This window comes from Zonotrichia albicollis, chromosome 5 (genome assembly GCF_047830755.1).
Source record: "Zonotrichia albicollis isolate bZonAlb1 chromosome 5, bZonAlb1.hap1, whole genome shotgun sequence".
In the NCBI taxonomy this organism is placed as follows: domain Eukaryota; kingdom Metazoa; phylum Chordata; class Aves; order Passeriformes; family Passerellidae; genus Zonotrichia; species Zonotrichia albicollis.
In genome coordinates, this window is record NC_133823.1 from 49,679,746 (window position 1) to 49,707,041 (window position 27,296).

At 38.7% G+C, this 27,296-nt stretch overlaps 1 protein-coding gene across 2 annotated transcripts in view; it reads right to left on the minus strand.

Annotated features, from left to right (window-relative positions):
* FAM193A (family with sequence similarity 193 member A) overlaps positions 1-27,296 on the minus strand; it is a 77,338-nt gene that overhangs the window by 41,103 nt on the left and 8,939 nt on the right. For both annotated transcript variants that reach the window (XM_074541654.1, XM_074541653.1), the window contains exons 2-3: positions 4,532-4,597; positions 1,656-1,901 (exon numbers count right to left, since the gene is read on the minus strand). In XM_074541654.1, the coding sequence (XP_074397755.1) occupies positions 1,656-1,901; positions 4,532-4,597 (312 nt within the window). The remainder of the gene's footprint in view (positions 1-1,655; positions 1,902-4,531; positions 4,598-27,296) is intronic.

The following is a 27,296-nucleotide window of genomic DNA, read 5'->3' on the forward strand; positions in this document are numbered from 1 at the left end:
ACCCTCTCAAGTCTGCCACCACATTTCCCTGGCACCAGAAAGAAACCTCTCTCACATCAGTACTATGACTGAAGGTGGGTTTTTCTGTGCCCCAAATCCTGGATCAAGATGTAGAACTAACCTGCATGCCGTTGCTACCAAGCAAGCTAATGAGAGCAGCAGCAATGTGAACACAGGAACACCTACAGCAAACCACCTGTATTCTGACTTGCAGTCATTGGTAACATTTTTTTTTAAGCTAATTTTGGCTTTTTTTCCCAGCTGGCTTCTCTAATTTGACTAGCCACCTAATTCATATAGTAGGACTTTTTAAGTGTAGACTTTTTAAGTCAAGCTTCCAACCTTGGAAAATCTATTTGCTTTCTGCTTTTAAAAATTCTTCTTTAAAAAGAAAACTGTTGCCAAATTTAAAAAAAAAATCTGAATTTTTATTTACACCTGGAGTATCTGTAAGTTAACAAAACATGTAGGAAGCAAAACCTGCCTTATTTGCAAATCTAGAACACTCATTTTCTTTGCTAGTTCCTTAAACAGAGCTTAAATGTGTTAAAAGATTTGACTCAACTGAACAATAATGTGCCTCGGTCTTGCTGTGCTTTGAACTCTCTAGGATGTGTTTACCACCATACCACCACTATAATTCCCTCAGATGTAACCTCTTTTGATTAGTTTACCACCCTTGTTAATAGCAACATTATCTGTAAACACAAGTTGTATACAAGTGATATACTCTTAGGTTTTCCTCACAAAAAAGGTCCTTATCTATACTTTTAACACAAGCTTAACAACACCCTCTACACAATCTTCCTTCACAGTGATTTACTGAAATAAAAACCTGTATGTGCCTATGGGTGTGTGCACAGCCTGTTAGCTCTCTGCAAGGAGGTGTCAGCTGCAATCTACAGTACTTCCAATTATCCCAAGTGTGTGACTTCCAGGTCAGTCACGAAGACTTGGTTCTGCAGTATAACATAGTTTGCTTCTAATGAGGTTTTGCTGGACCTGTCAATGAACTCTTAGCATCTTCCTGCAACAATAAGCACAGCTCTTACACGAGGTTGAATTCACAACTTGAAATATTAGCACCGCATATTAAATTGGTACTCGCTGTGCTACCAAGACTAGGAAACTGTTACATTCATGCTATGCAAAGTTGTGCTTCTTTATTAAAAAATGCAGGAAAAGAAAAGACAGCAAAACTCAGAAATCTGCAGGAAGGTGTCAGTGCAAGTGCAGTGACTCAAGAAGTCCACTGAAAGAACAAGGAAAATTCTGACAGTTTACCTCACAAAGAGAGGAAAACACACTATGCGCAGACAGAATAGAAAAAAGTGCAATGAGTAAAGTCATGTTGGTAAAAGTAGAAGAAATTGTATTTAAGTACAGGGGATAAGGACAAAGCTTGAGATCCAATGAACTAAAAGCAAAAATCTCAGTAAAAAACAGATCCAAACCTTGCTCTACTTAAAACTCCTCAACTCAGAACCAGAACTCCTCACTTTTGGAAAAACTTCCCTGCTCATTTTATATAAAGCCAACTCAAAATCACCTAAAAAGCTTTTCAAGCATTTACAGCTTCAGTGGTGCCACAGCACAAAGTGTCATGCAGCCCATAATTCAGCATCTTCTCAGTTTACCGAGCTACTTGAACTTACCACGAGAGACTGCTCTATTGTAGCGTGCCTCTCCTCCTTTTCCACTGTTCTTCTACAGTCTGGACACACCCACAGTGGGAGGTGCAGCATGTTGTTTGCTTTTGGAGATGTGGAAAGTGCTGTTTTGCTGGAATTCTTGATTCCGCTCTCTGAAAGCGAAGTATCTTTGCGCTCACTTCTACAAAGAAGACAATGCTCGCCAGTTGTATATGGTGCCCTCTGGCCCAAGCCAAAGGTAAATGGTGTCTACAAACAAATGTTTTGATAGATAACTGGTTATTCACAGAGTACATATGAGTACATATTCTGATATTTGAAACTAACAACAAAACCCCCCAAAACCAACACACATATTTTATTAGTCACTATAAAAGGGAATACTTGGAGTGTCCCAACAAACACAGCAATCTCAATATCCATGAGGCAAACAACTCAGACTATTAATACACTCCCATTTAGGAACATGGTCTACAGTCTTTCCCTCTAAAATATTTTGGCCGAGATGTAAAAATCCAGCAAGTAAAATTAAAAAGGGATATTTACTTTTACTGTCACCATTTACAGATAAAAAAGAAAAATATCTCCACTTTGAAGCTCTGTGACACTTCCTTTTATAATACTAGCTGAAACAAAATCACTTTCAGCTAAGCCTATTACAAAATAAAAGTTTAAGTCAGTTTCAACAACACAAGTGAAAAGGGTCCTCAAATCCACTATCAGCTATTGAATCAAGCAGACTTGGCAGCTTACAAGGACAGCGGTACTTCAAAACCTGAATTATTTTCCAAGATGCTACTGTGCATGAAACTATGGTTCAGCCATGAAATTCTGATTCTTCACCAAGGCTGATAGTCAAAAACAACTCAGGCAGCACAAGACAAAGAGAACCCAATTTTATCAGACATAACAGATGACTGGAATAAAATATCATGTAATGGCAGAATCACAGATTTGCCCAATTTTATTACAACTGCTAACTCTGCCTTAATTAACAACACCTTCCATGTAAGCATCAAAATAGTTTAATTCTTTCTCAAAGAAGAAGCAAATTTTAAGTAATTCAAGCACTGCTCTTGATACTGCTCTATTCTCAATACTAACAAAAATATAGCTTTAAAGATCTTGTAAGGCTCAACTGCATATGCACAGGTGAACAATTCTTTAGGGCAAAGGACCAGTTCAAGCTAAACCATAATTCACTCTCTTCTTGTCTTCACAGCAACAACAAATCAATTCTCTAGTGCTGACATCTAAAGAAAAACAGCAGAGCATTACAGACACTGATTTTTGTGTTCTTCACATTTATAAAACTGACAGACTCAGCAATATGGAAAGGAAAATTAAGAATTCTAGAACATAAAACCCAAAAGACAGACTGATTTCATCTCCATAAATATCCTCCTATCTTTCAAAAATTCATGAGAAATTTAACAGATTTATTAAGAACAGCTAACCTTTGCTCACTGCTGCCACTTGTGGAATTTGCACCTAAGCACTAAGGCAGGAAAAAGAACACAAACTCTCCAGTAGTCTACTGCAGGGTTTTAGAAAACCTTCTCATGCAGGAAGACTCCCTCTGCCAGCTGAAAGGCCAGGACTGACCAATTCCTTTATAGGCTCTACAAGCACCAAGAGATTTCCCAAGTTAGACATTGCTCTTGGCTGACCTGCACCCAACTGAAGATCTCATTCATGCCTAAAACCCCTGCAGGAGGCCATGGCTGCTTATCCCTTAGCCCCGTATGTTTCCTTCTTAAATCAAGTTTTTTTGAAGCCAGATTAGGTGAGTCCCTGTCAGAATGATGACATCTTCATAGCTATTTTGCAGGCAAATCCTTATGAACATCTTATGCAGGACATCTTCCAACAAGCAGGAAAAGAAGAGGACAAAAATGTAAAAGTTGAGAAGCTAAGACAACCTGACACTCACTCTTTTGCAAATGTAAAGGTCATGGCAAACACACCTTAGCCACTCTGCAGGGACTTCTAGAAGTTAAGATGTGTGTAACTTCCTTAAAGCTGCACCACAATCACTAAAAAGCCATGGCAAACACAGCAGGAACAACAATCTTTGTTATGGCCACACTCAGTGAACATTTACATTTACAACAGGTGTGAATCTCAAATTAAAGCCCTTGGTTCCTAGAGCACAATGCAAATCAAGAATCAAAACTGAAACGTCAACAAAATCTAGACCACAAGCATCTCTGATACCTGTTATGACTCCATCCTACTAAAATATAGCAATAAATTGCAGTTTCTTATTTATTTAAAGCATGATGAATGCAGTGAGTGTTCATGTCACCATTTCAACATGAGCAGCAAACTCTTGCTGCATTAGGAGAGCTTGCAATTAGGTCACATTTGTATGTCTCTTCAGTGCCATCAGAGCAAAGTGCACATTTTGTGAAAAGCAGGATATTTTTCCACTAGTCAAGCTTCAAAAAATGTGGGATGCATCTCTGCAAGAAAACACCTAGGCTCACTTTATCTCTGAAACATGTTCAGATATAACATTCATAAATGAAAGCTGGAAGTAGGACAAGTTGGAACAGAAATAACTGCATCTCTGCTATGTATTTAGATTTATTTCCAAGAATAACTTTATTACCATAAAACTGCATAGATTTTTTTAACATCCAAGTCCAATTTCAAGCATTCTGTAACAAAATTTTACTTAAAAAAAAGAGATTCCATTGTTTTTTAAAACTTAAATAGGAGATAATCACAAATTGATTTCAATTACCAACATCCCAATCTCACACAGCATTTTTTTGAAGAGTTTGATTTAGTATCTTTAATACTGCTTAGTATCTTCTCCCATTAGTAAATAATTCTGCTTTTATATATACCCAACAAAATTTGACTGCACATACCTGAGAAACACCTGTGAATTCTGATCCAACAGAACTGTCTGTAAACTGTGTACCATTTAGTGAAACCTGGAAAAATAACAACAGATTGGTTACAACAGTTGAGTTTATTGCTAAAAGAGTTTTACAAAAATTAAACAAAGTCCACCTCAGTATCTGAAGACTGATACAAAAGCTTTTGAAATTTGAATCATCACCTGCAGAGACAGAAATCAGCTTTTCTTTTGTAAAAAAGTCCTACAGATGCAAAAGTTTGGATTTTCAATTTTTGCACTACAGCTGTTTCAGTAACAACTCTGAGCTGAAAGAACTGATACAGGAAAACAGAAAAGTCATAAGCAAAACTGCATTTTTCCTTCAGTATTTGATTGCTTGCATTTAGCTTTTGAACTTCCACTGTAAATCAAAACAATTAACAAAGATTCTTGCCTTTTGAAAGTTGACTACCACACTGCTTAGAAAAATATGTAGTGTTAACCAGAAGAGTTTTCCACAGCAAGGCTCCCAGTGGCATTACGCTACTCCAGTGCAGCGGCCTCCTCCTGCCCCAGGTTATAACTCATACAGAAATCTCTGAGATCTCTTCTACACAAGTGCTACAGAGACTACACCAGACAGCAATGAAATGCCTTTTACAAGCCCCAAGTGCTCTGTCACAGCACTACTTGAGGACACTAAATCAAGAGTAAAGTCAAGACAATGAATGAATTCAAGTCAGTGGCAATGAAGAGCTCTAGATCACACCAACTTGAAGAAAAGGCATTTCATTTTTAAAAAAATGGGAAAGGAGAAATAAAGTCAGGCAATTATTCTAGTCTCTCCTTCTTCTTGAGCACTGGTTGAGCTTTTCAATTTCAGACATCAGTTCTCATGCTTCTGTTCCACCTTTCACATGCCTTTTCTAAACTCTTTTTTGCCCTCCAGTTTCCCACCTATTGCTGTTGGATATTAGTGTTTCTAAGACTACTCTAAAGACCACAATAAAACCAGTATGTCTGACCAAGACCCCCCCAGGTCTTGCATGCTGTACTGACAGGATTCAGAAAACATTTCTGCCCAAGCCATAAACTCTAGCTGGAGCTGTCCTCAGTGCAAAGGAGCATTCCTTCAGTTTTATACACTCACAGCACTCCCAACAGCTCAGTTCGGAGACAGGGAGATTATTGCAAAGCCACTGCCTTCAGCTGAATTTTTCCAAAGGCAAAGTGGGGATTGTCAAATCACTGCTAGAGAAAATGCCAATAAGAAATCACACAACTTCACTTCCATACCCTATGCTATCTTTCCAGAGTAGATATTTAAGAAAAAAAACAACTCTTCTGCAAGCCAAGCATCTCAGGTCTAAAATTATGGGAATAAAAATGCTGATGTGGAATAAGTTCCCTATTTTTATTCAGACACTTTCAAAAAGTGGAAAAAATAAAGGTTGTTTGATAAAAAGAAGTCTTCTTCATCAAGAAAAGACATCCTCCAGTCTGGAGGTCCACTGGCTATTGGCATTCATATACATTGAGAAATAAAGAAACCACTATGAAAGTTTAGAATGAAACAGTTTCTGCAGCTAAAACCAGTTTTTGAAGAAAATGAATAAAAAGAGAAATTCATCCAAAGACATTACTTATTCATTAAAAGAGTACATTTACCTTCTTTACATTCAAGACAGTGATAATGAGAAATACATGAGCCTTCACACTGAAACATGCAGGCATTGAGTGACCAAGCTGAGGTACTCAGAATGTTACAAAAGTAAAGACAAAAAACAATGGGAGGTTTTTGTTATCCACTAAATGTCACAGGAAACCAAGACAAAATACTGAATATCAGGAATGACTGCTTCATGGAAAGAGCTGTCAGAAAAGACATCTCTTGATCCTAAGCACTGTGCAGACTTTGCTTAAAAATATTAGTGCAACCCTCCCCCAGAATTTAAAGTGACCTAAATATCTGCAGGAGGAAAAAACACCAAGGAATTTAAAGAGAGCAATTAGACAAATAGTAGGCAACAAAGATAATCATCAAAAACTTGTGTGTAGACCATGAGATATAAGACATTGTATGTGAGGCCCAGAGGAAACATAAAAATCACAAAAAAAGAAAATACTTAAGTGGGGATGAATAATGATGTGACAGGCAAGGAAGGAGATGGCTAAATAACATATTAGAGAAAATATTAGAAGAATCTTGTAAAAGTTGTCCAAATGAGGCTCAAACAATAGCAAGCTAAAACCAGAAAAAAAAATACAAGACAGTCTCAAAAATAAATTAGGGAAGGAAAAAAAAGCATTAAAACTACAACTAAATCCTTTCTTGAGACACATAAGAAGCAAGGAGCCTGTCAGGATTGGTAAGGGTACAGCAAGTAAACAAATAGAAGCATTAAGAAAAAAACCTTAAATAACCAAAAGTGAGGGCAAACCCAGAATTATTTTTTACATGTTCATGAGGGAGGAACTTAAAGATATTCTCCCAGTGAAAGGCCTTCATGGAATATGCATTAGAGGATCTGTTTCAAAGCAAACACTGCTAGAAAAAAAAAAAAACCAAAAACAGTACAGAGAAAATGGGCAAGTGAAAAATTAGCAAACCACCAAGAGTGGATGACATTCAGCCAAGAGTCCTAAGGAAATTCAAGGACCTCAGAATTGCACTAATAATTTCAGCATGTTAATGCTTGCTTTGTGCTTCACTGGTACGAGAGGAGCAAACAACTGCTTTTGTTTATAATTTATTTATTTATTAAGCTTTCAAAAGACAAACTGCAGTTACCCGAAGTCTCCAATAAGAAAGTGCCACAGAGGTGTCAAAGTCAGCTAATAGCACTAAATTCTTCATGTAACTAAAGAGACTGGAGAATGGCAGGAGGACCATCCAAGACTGAGTTACTGTGCCATATGTTGACAGATGTAACTCTGCATGCAGAAATTCAAGTGGAAGTGACAAGCTAGATGCTGTCACTCCTGGATTACCCTAACTTTTTTATTTATTTAAAAAAGCCTCATTTTTTCATTCCTGAGTTTCTAATGATTTTAATGTTTTGTGTTTTATAAATCGATTTTGTGAAGGTAAATGCCATAAGGAAGGGTGACATGGATGATGAGGAACATCTGAATCTCCACAAGCACTCTTCACCATAATGAAAAGTGTGTGTGTGTGTGAAGCATTTCTGTTCTTACTATGAACTTTATTTACAATTGAAAATATATAAGGAAATATATCTTGTGTTTCTTGGAAGTTACTGTCACATTACCTCACCTTGATTTTCCTGGAGAATAAGACATGCAACACCTTGGCACAGTATAGTTCATGGCAGAAAGCATGAAGAGAGAGGGAATCCCAGTTTAAACAATACAGCCTGATTACACCAGAATGACCTTGAAGAAGCAGTTGAGCAATTAGCAAATAAGCACTGAGAGAGTGCCACAATTTGCTCTAATAGCCTGTCACTACTGCAATCAGACCTCCAGGAGGCTGAGTGACACATTACTAGACAACACACCCCCATCTGTCTCACAACTGAAGCCTGCTGAAGACACACAAACATCATGAACGCCAGAGCGATGCAAGATCTCAGGAGAGCTCAGGAAAAGAAAGGCACGGGAAGGAAATTTAGATTCAATTCATCATCACTGAACCCTAAACTGTCCAAAAGAAATGTGAGGCAAAAAAAAAAAAAAAAAAAAAAAAAGCAAGACTGAATCAAATTTCTTCCAAAGAGAAACAGCAAGGATAAATTGTACTGATTTTCTCAGGTGCATTAGGAAAGACAGAAAAGACAGAAAGATCAGAAAAAAACCAATGTTACCAAGAGACAATTACAGCTACACTTACTTGTACAAGGTCCTAATATAATAATTGTATTCCATACCACTTGAATCAATTACCTTATTTTTATATAGGGAGGTGAAGAATCAAGTTGGCTGAAATCAGTCAGTCAGTATCTGACTAACACTAAAGAAACCAGCCTGCTACCCCTCCCAAAATCCATCCAGATGTCTTGTCCATGCCACTTGTTCTCCTGCCTGCGTTTTAAAGCCAAATCCCATTTGCCATGGCTTTGCTGTGCTCAGCCTTGCCTCAGGCACCTGGAGCAGCTCTGCTCACCTCCCACTGCCATCACCCACCACCCTTTGGTGGCAGCACTCTCAAGTCCCACTCTCTGCTCCAGACCTGCCACCCCGCAGCCCCAGTGAAGCTCTGACTTGGGCAGGCTCCAGTCACAGCCTGAGCTTTCTCTCCTCTTCCAACCACAGCTAAATTGGTGACAGAACTGCTGCTGGCAGCTGAGTGATGCTTACAAAATCCTAAGTGACTGCAGATATGAAGAATGATTTATTTATGCCTTTAGTTCAACAGAGAGCAAACAATCTGATTTCAGTAAGTGAAAATTTAGGATCCTTCCCCCCTAACAGAAACTGATTTAATGATAAGCCATTGTAAAAGTCAAATGCCTGGTGGATGAGGGGAAAGAATGATGACAAATGTATCAAAGAGACATTCAACAGCAGATAACAAACAAAATCTGATTCAGGACACCCCAGGAATGGTAAGACCTGTGAAGGTGCACAGGAGGATTATTCTGCACGTGCACTGTAATTCTCTCCATTCTCTGGCAGCAAGCACTGTCAGACAGACACCATGCTGGCCAGACCTGTAGCACAGCAAGGCTTTGGGGTTTGCTTCAAACACCTCTCCTGAACACAGGCAGGAGTGACGGCAGCCCTGCAAAACATGTATTACAGCACTGAAGAGATATTATGATGTAAAGCACAGCAAGTGAACTATCAACACTTATCCCTTCCTTAATCCTCTTTTAAGTCCACATTATACCCAGTTAACGTCTGGTACAACCCAGTTTTTTAGAGGAACAGCAAACTGGATCAGTTCTACTGGGCAGCGTCATAACTCTTGCCAATGAGATTTCATTTATTTCAACGTACTGATTATTCTTCATCTGCTTAAGAAAACCATGAGCATTTTAAAGGCATAGAAAGGACACTACCAAGAGACTAAGCAAAGTACTGCCTGGTTGCTCACAGAAAAGGCTGTTCCATACTCTGGACACACCAGTGTCCAGAAATTAAGAAATAAACTGCTGTTTTGTAGAATGGAGTGTACAGACCCAAAATGCACCAAAATGCCATAAGCCCTGTAAGATATCAATTACTGCAAAACTGAAGTAAACCAAAGCATAGTCCAATAAAGCAGAACATACTATAGATAAAAAATTGTGTATTCATCCTTTTTTTTCCATCAAAGCACTTGTTGTTAAGGATGCTCTAATACTGAAACAAACAGTCCAGAAAGATCTTGCAATCAGATGAATGATTACCCCGAACTACACCCAAGAATCCTCTTGGAGAGGATGAGCAGATCCAAATACTTATGTTCAATACCAATACAGCCAAGAAATGCAGAAATGTCCCCTATCACAGCATGGCTGGGCCTGCTGTGCTCCAGCTGGGCTGGCCCAAGGTCACTGATGGTCCCTGTCCATGGTCACCAAAGTCTGACACCCAAGTGGAGGTGAACAGGAAACTCTTCTAATAGAAAGGAAGTTCTTATTTTCATTTTTAAATAAGCCCCAAACTACAAGGGCTTTTGTAGCAGGAGAGCATGAGCTCTAAGCAAAGTATACAAAAATGGTATTTTTTAACAGATTAAAGGCAAGAGTTTTCTTCCTAGCACTGGAGCAAGGAGAATGCAAAATTAGCATGCCCAAGAATGGGCCAGAAAATAATCAGTAATATACAACACATTTCCAGGTTCATTAGCATAGCAACATTCAAGCAGATATCAGAGTCTATTATTATTGGTTTTGAGGAGAAAAAAAAAGTCTTTTGCCATCAGTTATATAAAATTTCATTTCAAAGACTTCTGATTCAGTAGCTTGAAAACAGGTAATGTTTGATGAGCAAAAGGGAAAAGCCTGGGAGGTTCCTACTCCAAATATAGCTATGGTTTAGTGTGAAGCAGCAGTGAAACATGTCTTAGTGGGGGAGGAATGAATAAAGACCACCAGTTAGTTTTATTAACTATAAAGTTAAAGGATGAACAAACTAAATAGTATCTTTTCCTGATCTAGAAGCTGGAGTGTTTTGCTTAAGAAATGGACAAATATCTGGATTTTTCATGCCATAATCACACATCTCTAGTGACACTGAACAGAATGCAGTTGTACATCCTAACACAGACTTGCCTGCCAGGGAATTCTCAGGATTATATGAGACACTGACAGATAAAGTGGTTCCTGATTATCTGCAACAGTCATCAACAGGGAAAGTTGTAAAGACTTCCTATGCAGAAAGTTCCTTAATTTTACTAAGTGTAACAAAGTACCAAATAAAAACCAACACGAGTAAAGATAAGGTGATAATAATTTAAGTTCAAATATCCCCATTAAGGCAGCCAACACTTGATCTGGCCAATTGAGTAACTTTGCAGACTATCAATTCATTTTACCAAGCATTCTGTCCTTGGCATTAATATTCACAAACACCTAAATTATCTTTTCCCGGCCTCATCTGCATTATTCTAGTACACTCCACACTCTTGAGATTGGAAATGCTTTAATGAAGAAAAAAATACACGTAAACAAGTCAGCGATATCACACGTCAGCCCTTGGTGCTCCTCTGAAAAGCTACTGGACTGGACATAATTTCAGAGAACCTTTAAATCTTCATGTCAATTATCAGGATATTAAAAAGTGAAAGCTGAGAAAGAACAAGGATTCCAAGAAGAGTTACATGACTATTGTGACTATCCTGATATTCAGACATTTTAAAAATTGTGATATTACTCTCAAATACAGATAAACCAGCTTTTAGATATGAAATAATTTAGAAGCCGGAGAAACAGAAGTTGCAGAAGCTGAACAACAGTCAAGAGTAAAGGGTTCATGAGAAGCCTGTCAGAGCTCCAAGAGCAAAAGCTCTGCACATGAATACAGCCAGCATGCTGACTCAACCCTTATTTATATTGGTATCTAGTGTACAGCACATCTATGTTCCACAGCTATAGGACGTAACAGAAATCATTAAAAAGCAGATTTGCTGCAGAACACCAAATGAGAGACATCAACCAGCTGTGAAACCAGCGGGTGAGTGGTTCATGCACCATCTTGTGCACACACATTTGGATGAGGTGGGTTGGAAATCCTGTGACTGCAGAACACACCAGCCCTCTCCACCATGCTCAGCCAGAGGGAATCACACAGTCAAGGGCTAAACGCAGGAAATGACCTATGGAGATGGAAGGAAGAAGAGAGACAATGCTGAGTCTAAGAAAAGATTATTCATGCAACTTGAGAATTCACACTTGCTTTGCTTGTAAAGACAAGCAAGAGACAGAAACATGCAGAGCAGTTACACTCTACTCCTAACCCAAACACCTGCAAGAAGCTGACAAGGCTGTGGTTGAAGTCACTCAGTTTAGCCCTCAAAAGGTGAAGTGTGATATAACTTCATATTAGGGACAAGATATTAAGATAAAGATATATTTGGCAATAGACACTCATCCTATTAAACCAAAATTAGGTACTCCCTATCCAAGCATTTTCACAGAAAGTGCTTATGAACAAAACTGTTTCTCTTCTGAACTGTACTACTGCCAAAATAAACTTCGTAATACCCCAGGTTAAATCCTCATTAGCCAATATAATCAACAGTCTTCTTATATGAATAATGAGGAAAATACAAATAAAATCGACATGAGGTTTCAATAATTTTAGTGACACTTCTACTGTAATTTTAATCTGTTTTATGTAATAACACTGACTTCCAGTGTTTTCCTTATTAAGTAAAATCATACCATTACAGAATCTGAGTAACCTGCAATACAGGTTCTCTGAAAGCTTTTCTGCTTCAGCAAGTCATGTTATTAAAACTTATCACTGGGCTTTAAGTAAACATAACACTATTTTCATAGCTCAGTAAAAACTAGTCCTAAAGTAAATTGTTGGTGTCAAGCAAGCTGACAATCTGAGGGTGGGGAGGCTTAATCTAGAAAGCTCCACTAGCTTGCCTGTAGGTTATGAAGCAAGTGAACCATGAAAGGCTCAAATCCCCAAAATTATTCCTCTCCCCACACCCCCAAGATCTCAAATCTGAATTGAGTGATATCCTTTAAGACCTTCGATACTAAGTCAAAATGCCAATGGAGGTTTCAACAGGAACTGAAATTATTTTAAATTTCACTTTTTCCAGTTGAAGTCTTTGTTTTCACAAAAGTTCAGTCTATGGAGAGGAATTACAGAAGGATAAGTTGCAGGCATACACAGGACTTGTTCAAAAGTACCAATACTTTCTTTTAGCAATAATTACGAGTTACGAGTGAGGTCAGGGTACATGGGGAGGCTGTCCCTATCTCACCCATTTGGGAGATATCCTAAATGACAAGATATCAAGATATCCAAGATGACAAGTGCCTACTACCTTCGTGCTAAAACTCAAGTCTAAGATATTTAGCAAACAAAATTTTTCCCCAAAGGATTTTTGTAAGATGTGTAAGATTTTTGTAAGATTAAGTATTTACAGACTTATCACAGGGGTGGGGGAAGAAGGATAATCAATCACTTGTACACAGAGCTGTATTTCAAAATGAGGCATACTAGTAGTCTGAGAAAGTTTAAGGCATCTTTTCCTCCACAGTTTGAAAAAGTGTTCATCATGCATTGCCAGCTTCTGGAAGAGCAAGTGCATGGATGACTTGTAGAAGTCTGTGCAAAAAAGGTACATAATTGTTTGTTTTGTTTTTGTTTCCCAGACATACACAAAACCTTCAAAAACAGAGCAGGGAGGAAGGAAATCAGACAGCATTGGACAATGGAGAATTGAAAGAAAATCAGTTCTCCCTCTACTTCAGTTCTGTAAGACTGAAGTCCTCTGAAAATTAAGTAAAATCACCACCTCTGGTAGATTTACACTGAACTGATTATTTACCCACTGCATTTACTTTTCCTTTGGATCCTCAGTGCCAAAATAAAACAATTCTACTGTAGCACAGTAATCAGAACAGACTGAAGTCTAAATAGCTATTTAAAATTCACAAACCCATCAAACCTGGACTGACAAAAATCTAGACTCAGAAACACAGCCATCTGAAACTACATTATCTACACTGCAAAGAAAGCTACACAAAACTCCCCAGTGAAAGTTTTTTTCCTCAGTAGTACCTCAAAAAGACAACTTTGATGTTGTACTTTGAAAAGAACACAGATACTGATACTCTGTAATGAGTTTTAAGGAAGCAACATCTATATTCAGTGCCATTCCTCCCACGCATTCGTCAATAGCACACTTGGTTTTCTTTTAGCTGAATCAACCTAAACTACATCCTTCAGGAAATGAGCACCTCTTAGGAAATAAGGAGTTCACAGGTTATAGTGCCACAACATGAAAATGTTAGCACACACAAAAAAAACATGATCTCTACAGGAATTGGGAAGAATTCACAATCCAAAATTAAAATGATGAAACTTTGATGAGTATCCTGTTATTAGACAGAATAACCTACATTCACTAAATTTTTAAAATGGAAGTTAAAGCAAGGTTGTACTCAATAAGTTTCTCTTATATACTCCACTTTATCAAACAAAGTCAAATGACTTCCTTGGCTGTTAATCTGAATGATGCCAACTTTAACTACTTATTCCATGAAACTCACAGATGGGTATATTCATCCCTGCCTCAACCACTGCCACAGAATTCACCTCCCCTGCTTCTTTATTTTGAAAAGTCTCATGCGACAACTGATCACTATCAAAAAATACCCTAAGGAAAAAAAATTAAGAAATAAACAGTTGTTTTGTAGAATGGAGTGTACAGACCCTACCAGAAGTCCCTGCTGTGTTCTGTAGATACTTTTGAGTTGAATTCCACCATTAAAACGAAACCTACATAAGCTGGAATTAAGAAATGTATCTAAGTGCTGCCTAGCACATGATCTCATGAAATTTGTCTTGACAAAGGCCAAAGACCTTCCTGAACTAACCACTGTTGGGTGCTTTTTCCATAAGACATGATCTGGCATAGCCCCTCTTTAAAAACTGCAAGTAGCAAATCATCTCTAAGAGAATTAATCTAGGTTCAGAATCAAACATCAAGTAGTGCTTTTCATCATCACTCTTCTTTTGTTATGTATTCAGATGCTTTTAGCTGATGAGCCATTTTCTCCTTATATTCCAAGAAATTGGAAAGGGTTAGAGAACAGGTCCTTGGAAGACAATTACATCATCCTTCCTACAAAATACTCACAAGAACTGGTAATTCTGGAAGAAATCCCTGCCAGATACCCAATAACCTCCCACTTGACACCATTGTGAAGAGATTGTGACGGACCAAGATAGTCTTTTTTTCTTTTCTTTTTAATTCACAGAATATTGTGCACCCAGACAGAGGCCAGCAGCACAGCCATCCTAGAGGTCACTCTACCTAAGTCACATGACATTTGGCAAGGCTGCCATGAATACTGTTAGCAGTATATGAACAAGTACTGGGTTTTGTCAGGCTCAGAGCTCTGATTATCCCTCTCTACATCGCTATATTCCCTAGAAGTTTTATCAATATAATTTCATGTTTTCTTCCAACGCAACATAAAAAGAAAAACAGCACTACCACAATTCCCTATAACCCACTAGCAAATCCATTACTGAAGGTTTTCCATGACAAAAAGCTGTAAGATCCATGTCACCTGGGAACAAAAATACTCCTACTGCATTTGAAATCTAACAAGCTGAAGTCTCCCTTTTTCAAAAGCAGTGAACAGCAGGTGCAGTGCTGTCCCACCCTGAGGACAGAAGTGCCCAGCTCTCTCCATGGCCCTGCCCACATCCCTTCTCAAGAAGATGCACATGTCCAAGCAAGGGTTAATAACACCATAGTGAATCCTGCTGCAGTCCCTGGTGGTTTTTTAATTCCTTCCAGCAGAGATTACTACAGCAGAAAGCAACAGATCCCTGATGCCATGAAAAGTACCTATGCTTGCAAATCCCAGCTTGTCATTTGATCTTCCTTTGAACCTAAAACCATCTGTCTTATCTTAGAAAAATTTTAGAAGCATTAGAATCACAATTTCTATCATGCTTGCATTTATAAACATATACTAGAAAAAATACCTAACATCTACCATACAGAAATATATATTGTACTGCAAGAAATAAATGATTTTGTCCTTGGGGAGCAGGAGGAGGAAGAGAAACCTAAACTTACACTTTTGCCCAACTGTGAAGCTTTACTTTGCAAACTGCAGCACCACGGTTTGTACAAATGGCAGCTGCAGCTGATGAGCCACTCCTCATAGCATCATAGAGGAAAAATTCAGTTCCACAGTAAAATACAATAATTTTGATCATTAAAAATTTTAAAAAATACATTTAAGTTCAAGAGAGTAAGTTAAAACATAACTTAGCATAGAAATATAGCCTACTTAGGCTAATAAATAATGACACTTCAGCAAAGAAGTGGTGAAGATGGTAAGAATCACAAAGCCCCACATTTTGAAGTAAACATTAAATACCAGTCAGAAAGCTGCAAACCGTAACATAAGCTTGTGTTCATCTTATGTCTTCATTTTTCTTGAAGAAAATGTTTTTAAACAGAACAAAATCAAACCAGCTACAATACACATGAGGCTATCAGCTCATAAACTGTGTGAAACCAAGACAATGCCTATACTTGTGCAACCAATTACTTAGCTAAATAAGACCATTATTCAGATTAAAGCCAGTAGAATTAATATCCTTTTCTTCTTTGTACTTTGCTTTGCACTGATCTGAGGTACTGCATGTAAATTAAGACTACGTTACTAGAAATTGGTTATTTCTAAAGAAGTATAATCATGCACGTGTATATTTAATTATTTGTATTGATGATTCTGTAATGTCTTGTCTTTCACTATATTCAATTCATTATTCATAGTTTACATTTCCAACTGTCAGAATTTTTCAATTCCTATCACCAAATCCAAAAATTGCACATCCTAAAGGTGCATTGACACTGACAAGTGTCGCGTTCTGCATTTGCAGCCAAAGAGGCTTTCTCAGATTAATCCTCTATCAGGACTGGGAAGTAAAAGGGGATTTTGTTATACCAATGGCTGATGCTCATCACTACAAGTGTGAAAAGGAAACATGATTGCAAGGTGCATCACACCGTTTTCAAGAGGAAGGAGGCATTAGCGCTGCTTCACAGCCCTCTGGAGGAGACCTCGTTTGGTCAGCCACCCTCCAGCAATGCCTAAGTGGAACAGACACGGGGACAGCCAAACTGGGCTGTCAGCAAGAACCCTGCCTTGTTTAGCTTAGCAAAGCAATTCAGGTCTCTGCAAGGGTACTGGGGATGGGCAGAAAACAACAATTGAACCAAGGACAGGGAAGCAGAGTCAAGCGTCCTTGGATACACTCAAACTGAAGGACAGGACTATCAGCCACAGCATGAAGCAGAACTGAAGACATGGACAGTGAAGATCTATTTCAAATGAAGTTGAATCAGCTAGCGAAAGGCATTTTACATATTTCTACAGATAAACAGAATCAAAACAGCTGCCCCAATCCCTTCACATTTTTATCATCATTCACATGAAAAAGCTTTGCAGCCTCCCAAATACATCTGCAACTCAATTGTAGTATCAGAGCTGCCTTTGTCTTCTGGGTGCTTTTTTTCAGCAGCAGGGGAGAGGAAGGGAAATTTGTCCACAAGAGTTTTTACAAAGCTCTTACATATCCTTTAAAACTGAATTTAAAATAAAATAAAAATTAAAAAAAAGAATAGTATTTTGTGTAAAGGTATGAACAATTTGCAAGGTAAAGCAAACTTGAAAACCTATGAAATCAAAATCATAGGGGAAGGAAATCAGGTCTTTCACTGGTGGATGTGCAGGAACTCATTGTATTTCATGGCTTTCAGCACAGCATTAAAGGCTATCCCTGAGCTGAAAGCAAAATGGCAGCAAGTATACAAAATAACAGAACTAACTTAAGTGCAGACAAGCTTGGACTTGAGTGAAAACACACTTGTATCTGTAATACTTGCATGTGCAGCTACCAAGAACCCAGGCTTTCCAGTAAAAAAGGGGAGGGAAGGAAATTGTGTTCTAATTACACACATTACAAATTCTTTAGAAGCACATACCCCTTCCCACATGCAATACTTCCCTTCTTTGTAGCTAAATATGACACAGCAGAACACAGCCAATCCACCTCCTACCAGGATACTGTCTTTTCTGTTCTAGGAATATGTTCAACATTTTCCCAGCGATTTTGCAGCCACGTGCTAAAAAAGGCACCAAAAGCTAATAATGAACACGATTCAAGCATTCATTCCCCAAGTACAATGAGCAAAGTGCTCTGAGCAGGTAGTTAAAACACCCCAAAATTCTCTCAACTAGCCCTGACAGGTAACAACCATGCATATAAATTCTTTTCCTAGTCAGAGTTAGAGCTTTAATCTGTTGTTTCAACTTCAATACTGAACATGTAAAATTAATAGGATTACACAAAACCAACCCAACTCCAAGATGTGCCTTATGAACAGTAGAAAGCATTCATCCAAAGGCAAGTTTAAGATGTGTAAGACAACATGTAGGAATTACCTACCTGACTGTGTAATTTCCATGCTACAATTGCAGATGCCCTGCTCCAGGAATGTTACAAGAAAATGGCCTCATTTGTTAACTGTTCAAGGGTTAAACATACATACTTCTGACAGAAAAAATCTCATAAAGCATTAAGTAAAGCCACATTCTGGACATGGGAGAGACCATTTTCCAACTGATTCACCAGTGCAATTTCTAAAACCAGCCATGTTTTTCCCTCAACAGAAAAAAAGAAATGTCGGGCAAATTACATATGCTGTGCTAGGATATGACACTGACAGTACAAGCCAGAGAAATTCTCTATTTCTAAGCCACTTCAATTCTGCAAAAATCAGCATCAGTAAGAAGCAGAGTCCGAGTTTCAATAGTTAAGAGCAATCAGCAAAATGACACAGGATGCAGCAAGTTAGCCTTAACATCATAACTGCACTGAAAGGCTGTGTTTCTAATAAATCATTACAAAGTTAATAAAACTCCAAGTTAAGCTAATAGCCACACAAGATTAGTCCTTCTACTTCATTATCCTCAAACTGCCAAGCTCTCAATGCTCACCATACCCTCATATATCACATCACTTAGTAGTTTCTCCTGGCCACATGAAATACACTGCTGAAACACAACACGTGGTTTGCTTCAAGCACCACCATGGGAGGGAGCAGACATTTACTGAATTAAATGAGGAAACATGTGAAGCTTGAAGTTTTTTGACCCAAATTTACTGCTGCAACTCAAGAATCAGAGATCAGAGTGTCCAAGGAGTCTGTTCAGCTACCCCTCACCAAAATGCAAAGGTGTAAACGGCAGGAAGATAATTATTTCAACACACATCGAAGGAACTAAAAAAGGAAGTGGCATCTCCAAAACTTTCATCTGGAATGTTCCCTGATCCAAGGATGAAAAGGTTACAATGATACAGTAAGACAAATTTATGTCTTGGACTGGATTTGTAGGAATATTTGCCTGTATTTCTATACTGAGGGAGATTACAAGGAAAACATACAGGGCCCATAGTTCTACATTACAGATTCTTAGAAACAGGTTTCGAGATTTGGATTGTGGGGTTTGTTCTGGGGGGGGTGAGGCATTAAGGAGAAGCAGGAGGCAGCTGAACCAAGACATCTGTGACTGTTAAGTCTTTAAGGCAGTTCAATAGGAGACTGCAAAAGACAAAGCCAAGTAAACAGCTGTACCAGACAAAACACCATAAAGAACCAGCTGTATCCTGGCCCTACTTGGGTGCATACGGCTCCAGATGTTCTTTGCCTCTTTCAAACCCAAGAAAATAAAAGCTACTCAAATGTCAATCACCACACTGGCTACCCTTCATGGAAACTACTAACAACAACTCAGAACAAACAGGAAGCTCCCAATCAGCTCTCCACACCCCAACACTGTCAGGAACAAACTCTCCTTGCAGACAACCCCACAAATTTGAAAATGCTATCAAAGGACAGCTTTGGCTTCTCTGACCATGTGATGAGGGTCTGCTGGTAGGTGACAATGTACATTACAAGGAATTCACATACAAAAAAAGCCTTCCCTGGTTGTCAGCTTGAGGGAAGACTGTTTTTCACCAGGATGATGAGCAAAACAAAAGATGATGCACCAGAGCAAGAGCCTCAAAGTAAGCACAAGTAATTATTCACAAAAGTAAATTTCATAAATCCAAGTAACCAATCCATCAGTCTTAGACAAATGCATACTAATGTATAAAGCACAAGAAAAGGAGTTAGAATTCTCTGAATGGGAATAACACAATGATCTACTCCATAAGAATCCTTTTCCCACTGGAACACTAACAGAAAAAGGATCCAGTCAGTTCACCAAAAAACACAACAAACACCTAAACATGCAAACAAAAACCCAAACCAAACAAATGCTGAGGACTGTTATGCCCAACACCCAAAGGATACAAGCATCACAAATGCAGAGAGGTATCCTGCCAGTCTGCAAATAATAAAAAGAGGAAAGCACATGAGTGCTATCAATGTGCAAGCTTACCACAGACCATCAAAAAAAGGCTAACAGACAAATATCCTTTCTGAAAGGGGAAAGAAAAACCTGTAACACTTTTTGTTACAAAGAGGTAAGAATCTAGGCATCTACTGGGAATGGATCAAGGAACGTTCATTTTTAAAACACTGAAAGCAACTCAAGACACTTCCTTTAGCTGTAGCAGCAAGAAAAAAGTATTTGACAGTAAACAATAAGAGTTTCACTGGAAGTGAACCATCAATTCAATGGTTACTGAAGAGGGAAAGGAAGGAAGAATAGCAAGAGACAGATTTCACATCACTAAGAGCTCACAGAGACAAGTCTATGGGAAGGAAGAGTTAATTCTCAAATGACACAATAGAAACAAACAAATTCAAGAAAACCAAGCACAGCAAGAGAATAATGACTCAGAAAAAGCACATATGAATGCAGCAGCAAGCATAACAATGGCAAGAGAATAAGAGGGACAAATATAAAAGGCTAAAGGCACAAAACATAAGAATTCTTACTAAACAGCTTGAGGCTACTAAGAAATCATTCTATCAGTATACTACTACTACCAGAATTTCTCCATTACTGAACGAAGAGAGAAAACATATTGATGAAGAACAATCCTCAAAGAGATCAACTACAAGCACGTGACCAGCACAATTAGCACAAGTAAATGAGTAAAAATATCCACCCAGAATCAACTGACTATTGGAAAGAGCCATACTTATATTTTTTCCAGTAGGCTACATCTGATAGCATTCAAGAAACTTGCTCAGGAAATCCTTTGAGCCACCTCAAAATCAATAATCCTATATTTGAAAACTAATGGAGAATGTCTTAGATAATTAGTTTAGAAAGAGGTGAACTATTTAAACCCTTTATTTAAAACAAAGAAACAACCTCATTCCTCAAAGAAAACCCAACCCTTCACAAAAAGAAATAAACAGACAAAAAAACACCACCCAAAAAACCTCCAAAAATTGAAGGAGAAAAAAAGGATAGTGAAGGTAGAAACACCTGAGGAATAGACTGTTATCAGTTCCCAGAAAAGTTAAATATACCCAAACCATCTTTTTAAGCACTTAGATGATATGGAGAGAAGGAACAGCCACCTTGGTTATGTCAAACCAGTAAAATTTACTTCAGTGAAAGATTTACACAGGGGAGGAAGAATAAATGTCATGATTTACTTGATTAATGTCTTTGACAGTCTTAAGTACTGAAACTTTCTCATGACCAAATTAAATAGCAGGATCTTGACAATAACCACAAATTTCCAAATAGTCCTAAGTGACTATATGCAAAAGAGGAGTCAACAAGGTCAGGCTGATGGAAAGAATGAATGCTACCTTGGGATGCATAGCTTATGTGACACAGGACATAATCCTTTCACCTAATACTGCTCCTCAGTCTCAGAGGGACAACTGCAACTCACTCTGAGCACAGGTCTGGGAGCCAGACAGGAACAGCTGGAGAAAAGCCACAACAGAACTACCACCAGACACAGACAATATTATTATTAATATTCCTATTATTATTATTTCCTGCCAGGAAAGGCTGAGAGAACTGGGGACACCAACCTTACTCACCAAAACACTGAGGAGAGAGAAAGAAGAGTCACTTCTCTCCATCCACAGCAAACAGAAAAAGCAACAAAATGTTTGAACTGCAGCAAGGGAGAATTCTATGCAATAGAAAATTAACAGCAAAGTAGTTAAGAGTCAAAATAGGCTGCCTGGTGAGGTTGTGGAGTCTCCATCAAAGAGGTCATTTTAAGAGCAAGTTAAACAAACAAGTAACAAAAAGTAGAATCAGTTCTGTCTCCACTGGGCAGAAGACAGATGAATGAGATAAAAATAAGCATGGAAAAAACCTTGAAGTTAAGACTTTAGAGCACTGATAAGAGATTCTGGAATATTATAATCAACTTTGGTGTCAGATTTAAGGAGATGGTTTACAAAGATGGCTGCTTGGATTTTTGTCTACTTCCTAGAGTGCAATTAAAAACCCCAAAACAACAATGACCAAAAAAACCCCAAACAAACAAACAAACACAAACAAAAACCAAAACCCACACCATAAAATTATCTTAAAGAAAATCAATTGTATTCCTCCAACAAATCATCTCCTTTTAATATGTATCAAGGTATATATTTACAAATACTAATGTGCTTTAATATTTTAAAAGAAGATTAAAAACTCAAGAATTAGTGGAGTCTACCTGATATGATTCACAGAGGGAAAAACCAGAGGCAAAAAGCTCAACTCCCCTGGAAGCTAGACAGCTCCTGATACCCTGTGGGGGTCAGGCTACCTGCCTGTTCAGTGCCTGCTCACAGTTACCCACACACATGCTCTCTCTCACAAGCGCTCAAATGAAAGAGAGATTACGAAAATGGAAAAATAAAGTCTAATTAGAAGGATAAATCCCCCCCACAGTGGGACACAGACATCCTTTCTGCCTCTCCCAGCCCTGTTCATGGCAGTATTGTGGAGCTGGAAGCCTAACCAGTGTAATTTCCAACTAGCTCAGGAGGTCTGAGCACAAGGACTGGTTTTCCATAAAGAGGTGCTACCAAGATGCTTCCTGTTCAATAGTGTCAGTCAAATTTTGCTTAAGAGGGAAAGAATCCCAAGAGCCTATTGGAAGGGCAGGCACAACATGTGCCAGAAATCTTCCAGCGATCCTCTCAGGCTTTAACAACAGGGATTTGTACTCCACTAAACTCCAGTAAATTCCACTAAGCAGAAACACCTACAAAAGAAATAATCATCAGACCTAAAACCTTTCTGATCATGTAGTAACTTTCATTAACAGATTACTGCTAGAGCTATGCAAACTTTCTCATGTCACAAACACCACTATGCAACAGTCATTTTGGTGAAAAAATTAAGACAAGGACAATTTCTAGTCATAAATAAAGTCTTAAAAGCATTAATAAAGGCAGTCCATTGCATCAACTATTTCTTGCTGGTCATGAGTTAATACCAACACGAAAAAAACTTTGCCTGTAACTTTGAAAAGTTAAACTACTCAAGCACATTATACAAAGAATATATTTGTGGCAGAAGTGTCAGAGACAAGACAATGCATGCAAAATAAAACAGTGAAGACTAATTTCCTGCTATAAAAAAGAAGGAAATACATGAGTAACAAAGAAACCACAGGAAAAAAAATTCCATCAGACAAATTCATCCCTTACTTGGGAAAACAATTAAAATGTAAAAGTACAATTATTTGGGAATTATTTTTTATTGTTAGGAGAATACCTCACATAATGAGGGTTGGAGTGGGAGTGTTGATCTGCTGGAAAGTAGGAAGGCTCAGCAGAGGGATCTGGACAGGCTGGATCAGTGGGCCCAGGGCTCTGAGGTTCAACAAGGCCGAGTGCTGGGTCCTGCCCCTGGCTCACAGCAACCCCTGCAGTGCCACAGCTGGGCCAGAGTGGCTGGAAAGGGCCCTGGAAAGGGACCTGGGGGTGCTGGGTGAGAGTGGCTGCACATGAGCCAGGTGTGCCCAGGTGGCCAAGAAGGCCAATGGCAGCTGGATTAATTATTATTAATTAAATCACATTAAAATTAAATCAGCGGTGGTGTGGCCAGCAGAACCAGGGCAGTGACTGCCACCCTCAGCACTGAGTCCTGGTGTTCAGCTCTCTCTACAAGGAAGTTACTGAGGTCCAGAGGAGGGACAGGGAGCTGGAGAGGGGTCTGGAGGGTAACTCCATGAAGAGTGGCTGAGGGTGCTGGGGGTGTTTAGCCTGGAGAAAAGGAGGCTCAGGGGTGATGTTACTGCTTCTACAACTCCCTGACAGGAAGCTGTAGCCAGCTGGGGCTCAGTCTCTTCTCACAGGCACCCAGCAACAGGAAATGGCCTCAAGCTGTGCCAGGGGAGGTTTAGGTTGGACATAAGAAGGAATTTCTTTGTGAAAACAGCTGTTAAACACTGGAATGGACTGCCCATAGAAGCAGTAGAGTCACCATCCCTGAAGGCACTCCAGAAATGACTGGACATGGCACTTAGTGCTATGGTTTAGTTGACATGGTGGTGATCAGTCAAGGCGGGACTCCATGATCTCAGAGGTCTTTCCCAACTTAATTGACAATGGGATTCTGTATCCTCCATTTTGTAACATTGTACACTATTTATGTGCTATTTCTCTAAGCTAAACCCTCATGGAAAAAGCTCATGATCAGGATGTTGATTTTTCTCAGGATTATCACAAATATAAGCAGGGTTAGGAGTAAATTTCTTTGATTTTTTTTTCTTTTTTTTAGTGTTTTCAGTGCAAAGGAGGTCTAACCAGTTAGGATCTTCTGGACTTCAGCAGAGCAGACACAGCCTTCCATGGACTTTTGCAGCTTAGCTGTCAAATCATCAGTAACACCTTACTGACTGAGAGGATGAGCCAATCTGACCAACAGGTAACACCAACAAGTGCAACCCACTGACTTCAGAGCTTGTTTCAAAACAAACTGGCTTCACATTTAGACAAAGCCTCATTTCTGCAACCTTAGTTAAAAGCCACAAAGGCATACACACATTCAGACTTCTGTCTGAACATTCTACTTAAAGAATAAATTACCACAGGCAATTTCTAGCAAGGTTTTAACAAATTTCTACGGATCAGAACAATCGCCTAAATCTTATACAACCACTAGATTTTTTTCACCTGAATAAAAATGAAAACATAGGCTCAGAATTACTTTAAATATTGACAGAAGAATGTTCCTCTCCATTTTTAAGATGCAGCCATCAAGTTCACAGAAAACATACAACAAGCAGCCTAAATAATATTCAGCGTGTGATTGTCATAATTTCTGCATAATTCTGAAAAGCAGTAAGCTAGGTCACCAATGACAGCACTTCTGAAACATTAAATAATAATTAATCTTTAACTCAGTTACTATGCAATGTTTCTTAGTACAAAGTTCCATACCCTCGTACATAACGTTTCAAATCTCTAATTAGTGTATACTGTAGAAGCATGGCAGCCTGTTTTCCAGAGAGAAAAAGAATTGTATTTTTTTCCTTTGAAAACATAAGAATCTTTCTGACAGCTTTTTTTATATCTAAAAATTATGGAACTTAAACTTTGTCCACTTTCATTCCTGTGGCTCAGACTATTATGATGCTAAAAACCCCCAGCCTAGTCAGCTTCAGGCTGTGCTGCAAGCTGTCTCCAATCACAGCAGACACCAGCACAATTCCCTGCAGACTCCCTAAAAAGAAGTGGAGAATGACAGTATAGTGGAGCCAAATCTTGGGAATAGCCAGGAAAAAATGTGAAGATAAAATAAAGATGATTACATAGATAAAACTGCAAAGTTTTCCTTGACAGTAAAGGAGAGTTCTGTCTCTTGCTGGATGACAAACTAAAACCTTAATTCATTTGAAGCCTATTCCAGTAAAGATCTGGGTTTCAACTATACATTAGCTACAGCCACAGAGATAAGTTAAAGCCACGAAAACAAAATTGTGAAAAACTTCAAGTGAACCTCAGCTAAACCACCATCTGTTGTGGCAGCAGCTTATTGAAGATAAGCAGCCTGGAAGCATTATGGCAATTAAGAAATCTTTTGGTCATTAACTCCACACCAATTAAACACTAAAGGCTGGCAGAACTGTACTGTGACTCAGAACTGCTTTTTAAGGTGAACTCTTCTGTTTCCTGTGACTGGTGTCAGGATGAGACACAGTGTGGCAAAGAACCTTTAAATATTTTCCCAGGTACTTTCTCCATTGGCAGCCCACATGTATGTGTGTTCTCCTATTCAAAAATAATTTCCATGCACACATACAAAATATTACTTCATTTCTACACTTACATAGCAACCTCTTTAGCCCATATTCAAAACCACCATGTTCCAAAAAGCCTCATGCACATCAGCTCACCATGAGCTTTTTCCTTGAGGGCTTAACACATTCTCACTCATGCATCTGCCCATGGAAGTGTCTCTGGGCTTGCATCATTATGCTACCCAAATTCAGAGTGTCATATCTATCTCACTGAAATATTCCCTACAACACATTTGAAATTGTCAACTGTTAAGTTTAATATAGTTGCAGAACTTGAAAGAGATTTCCTTAACTTCCTTTAATATTCATAAACTAACAAAAGTCTGCCTATTACAACATGTTTTTCTCAAGGCATTTTTCAATTAAACTACCAATCTCAGTGGAAAAAAAGCACCTAATAGTAGAAATATCTGAACTACCTGCTCAGCCTCAAGAAGAAAAGACGACAAAGAATACATCTTATCAATGTCTATAAGCACCTGAGAGGAGGGTGGCAAGCACATGGAACCAGGTTCTACTCAGTGATGCCAGGCAATAGCACAAGAGGCAAGAGCTGGGAATTGATGCACAGAAGTTCAACCTGTAAAGAGCTTCCTCACTATGCAGGTGACTGAACCCTGGAACAGGCTGCCCAGAGATGCTGGATTCTTCCTCACGGGAGATATTCCAGAACTGTCTGGAAACCACCTGTGCAAGGTGCTCTAGGAAGACCCTACTCCAGCAGGCAGGTGGGACCAGATGACCACACCAGTGGTCCCATCCAACTGCAGCAATTCTCTGTAAAATTCAATGGCATCATCACCTCCGTAGCTTAGCAAGACTTCTGCTCTGAGAGCTCATGCTTTTATTTCTGCACAGAGGGAAAGAAAGAAAGAAACCAACAAACTCAATAATACCCCACCACCACAGAAAACAAGCTTTGGCATTAAAAAAAATTCCCACTTTAAAATCTTAATTATTTTAGCCCCAAAATACAGAAGAAATCAAAGTTTGTAGTGCCCACAGTTAGTGCACTGACTTCAACCACATGAACACACTGCTGTTTGTACTAGGTCTCTCTCTTTGAAAAAAGCCTCAAAGAGAGAAGTGGGTGGCAGAGTGTATTCAAGTCTGGCACCCCTGCCTAAAGCCACATCTTTTGCCTCTAAGGAGCCATCACTGATGCAGTTTCAGCACAAAGCTGAACGCAGAACAGGAGTCAAGGTAGAGCCTTACAGCACTTTACAACACTACATGGACACTGCATAATATGGTTTCCAACGTATTGCAATGCTACACATGATGAAATATCCCCTAATACACAGACTTTAGAGTTATGGCTTGTATTAATTAACAAACTGCTTTCAGGAAAGTTATTCAACTGACAGCCTTCTTTTCCTCCCCTCACTTTACAA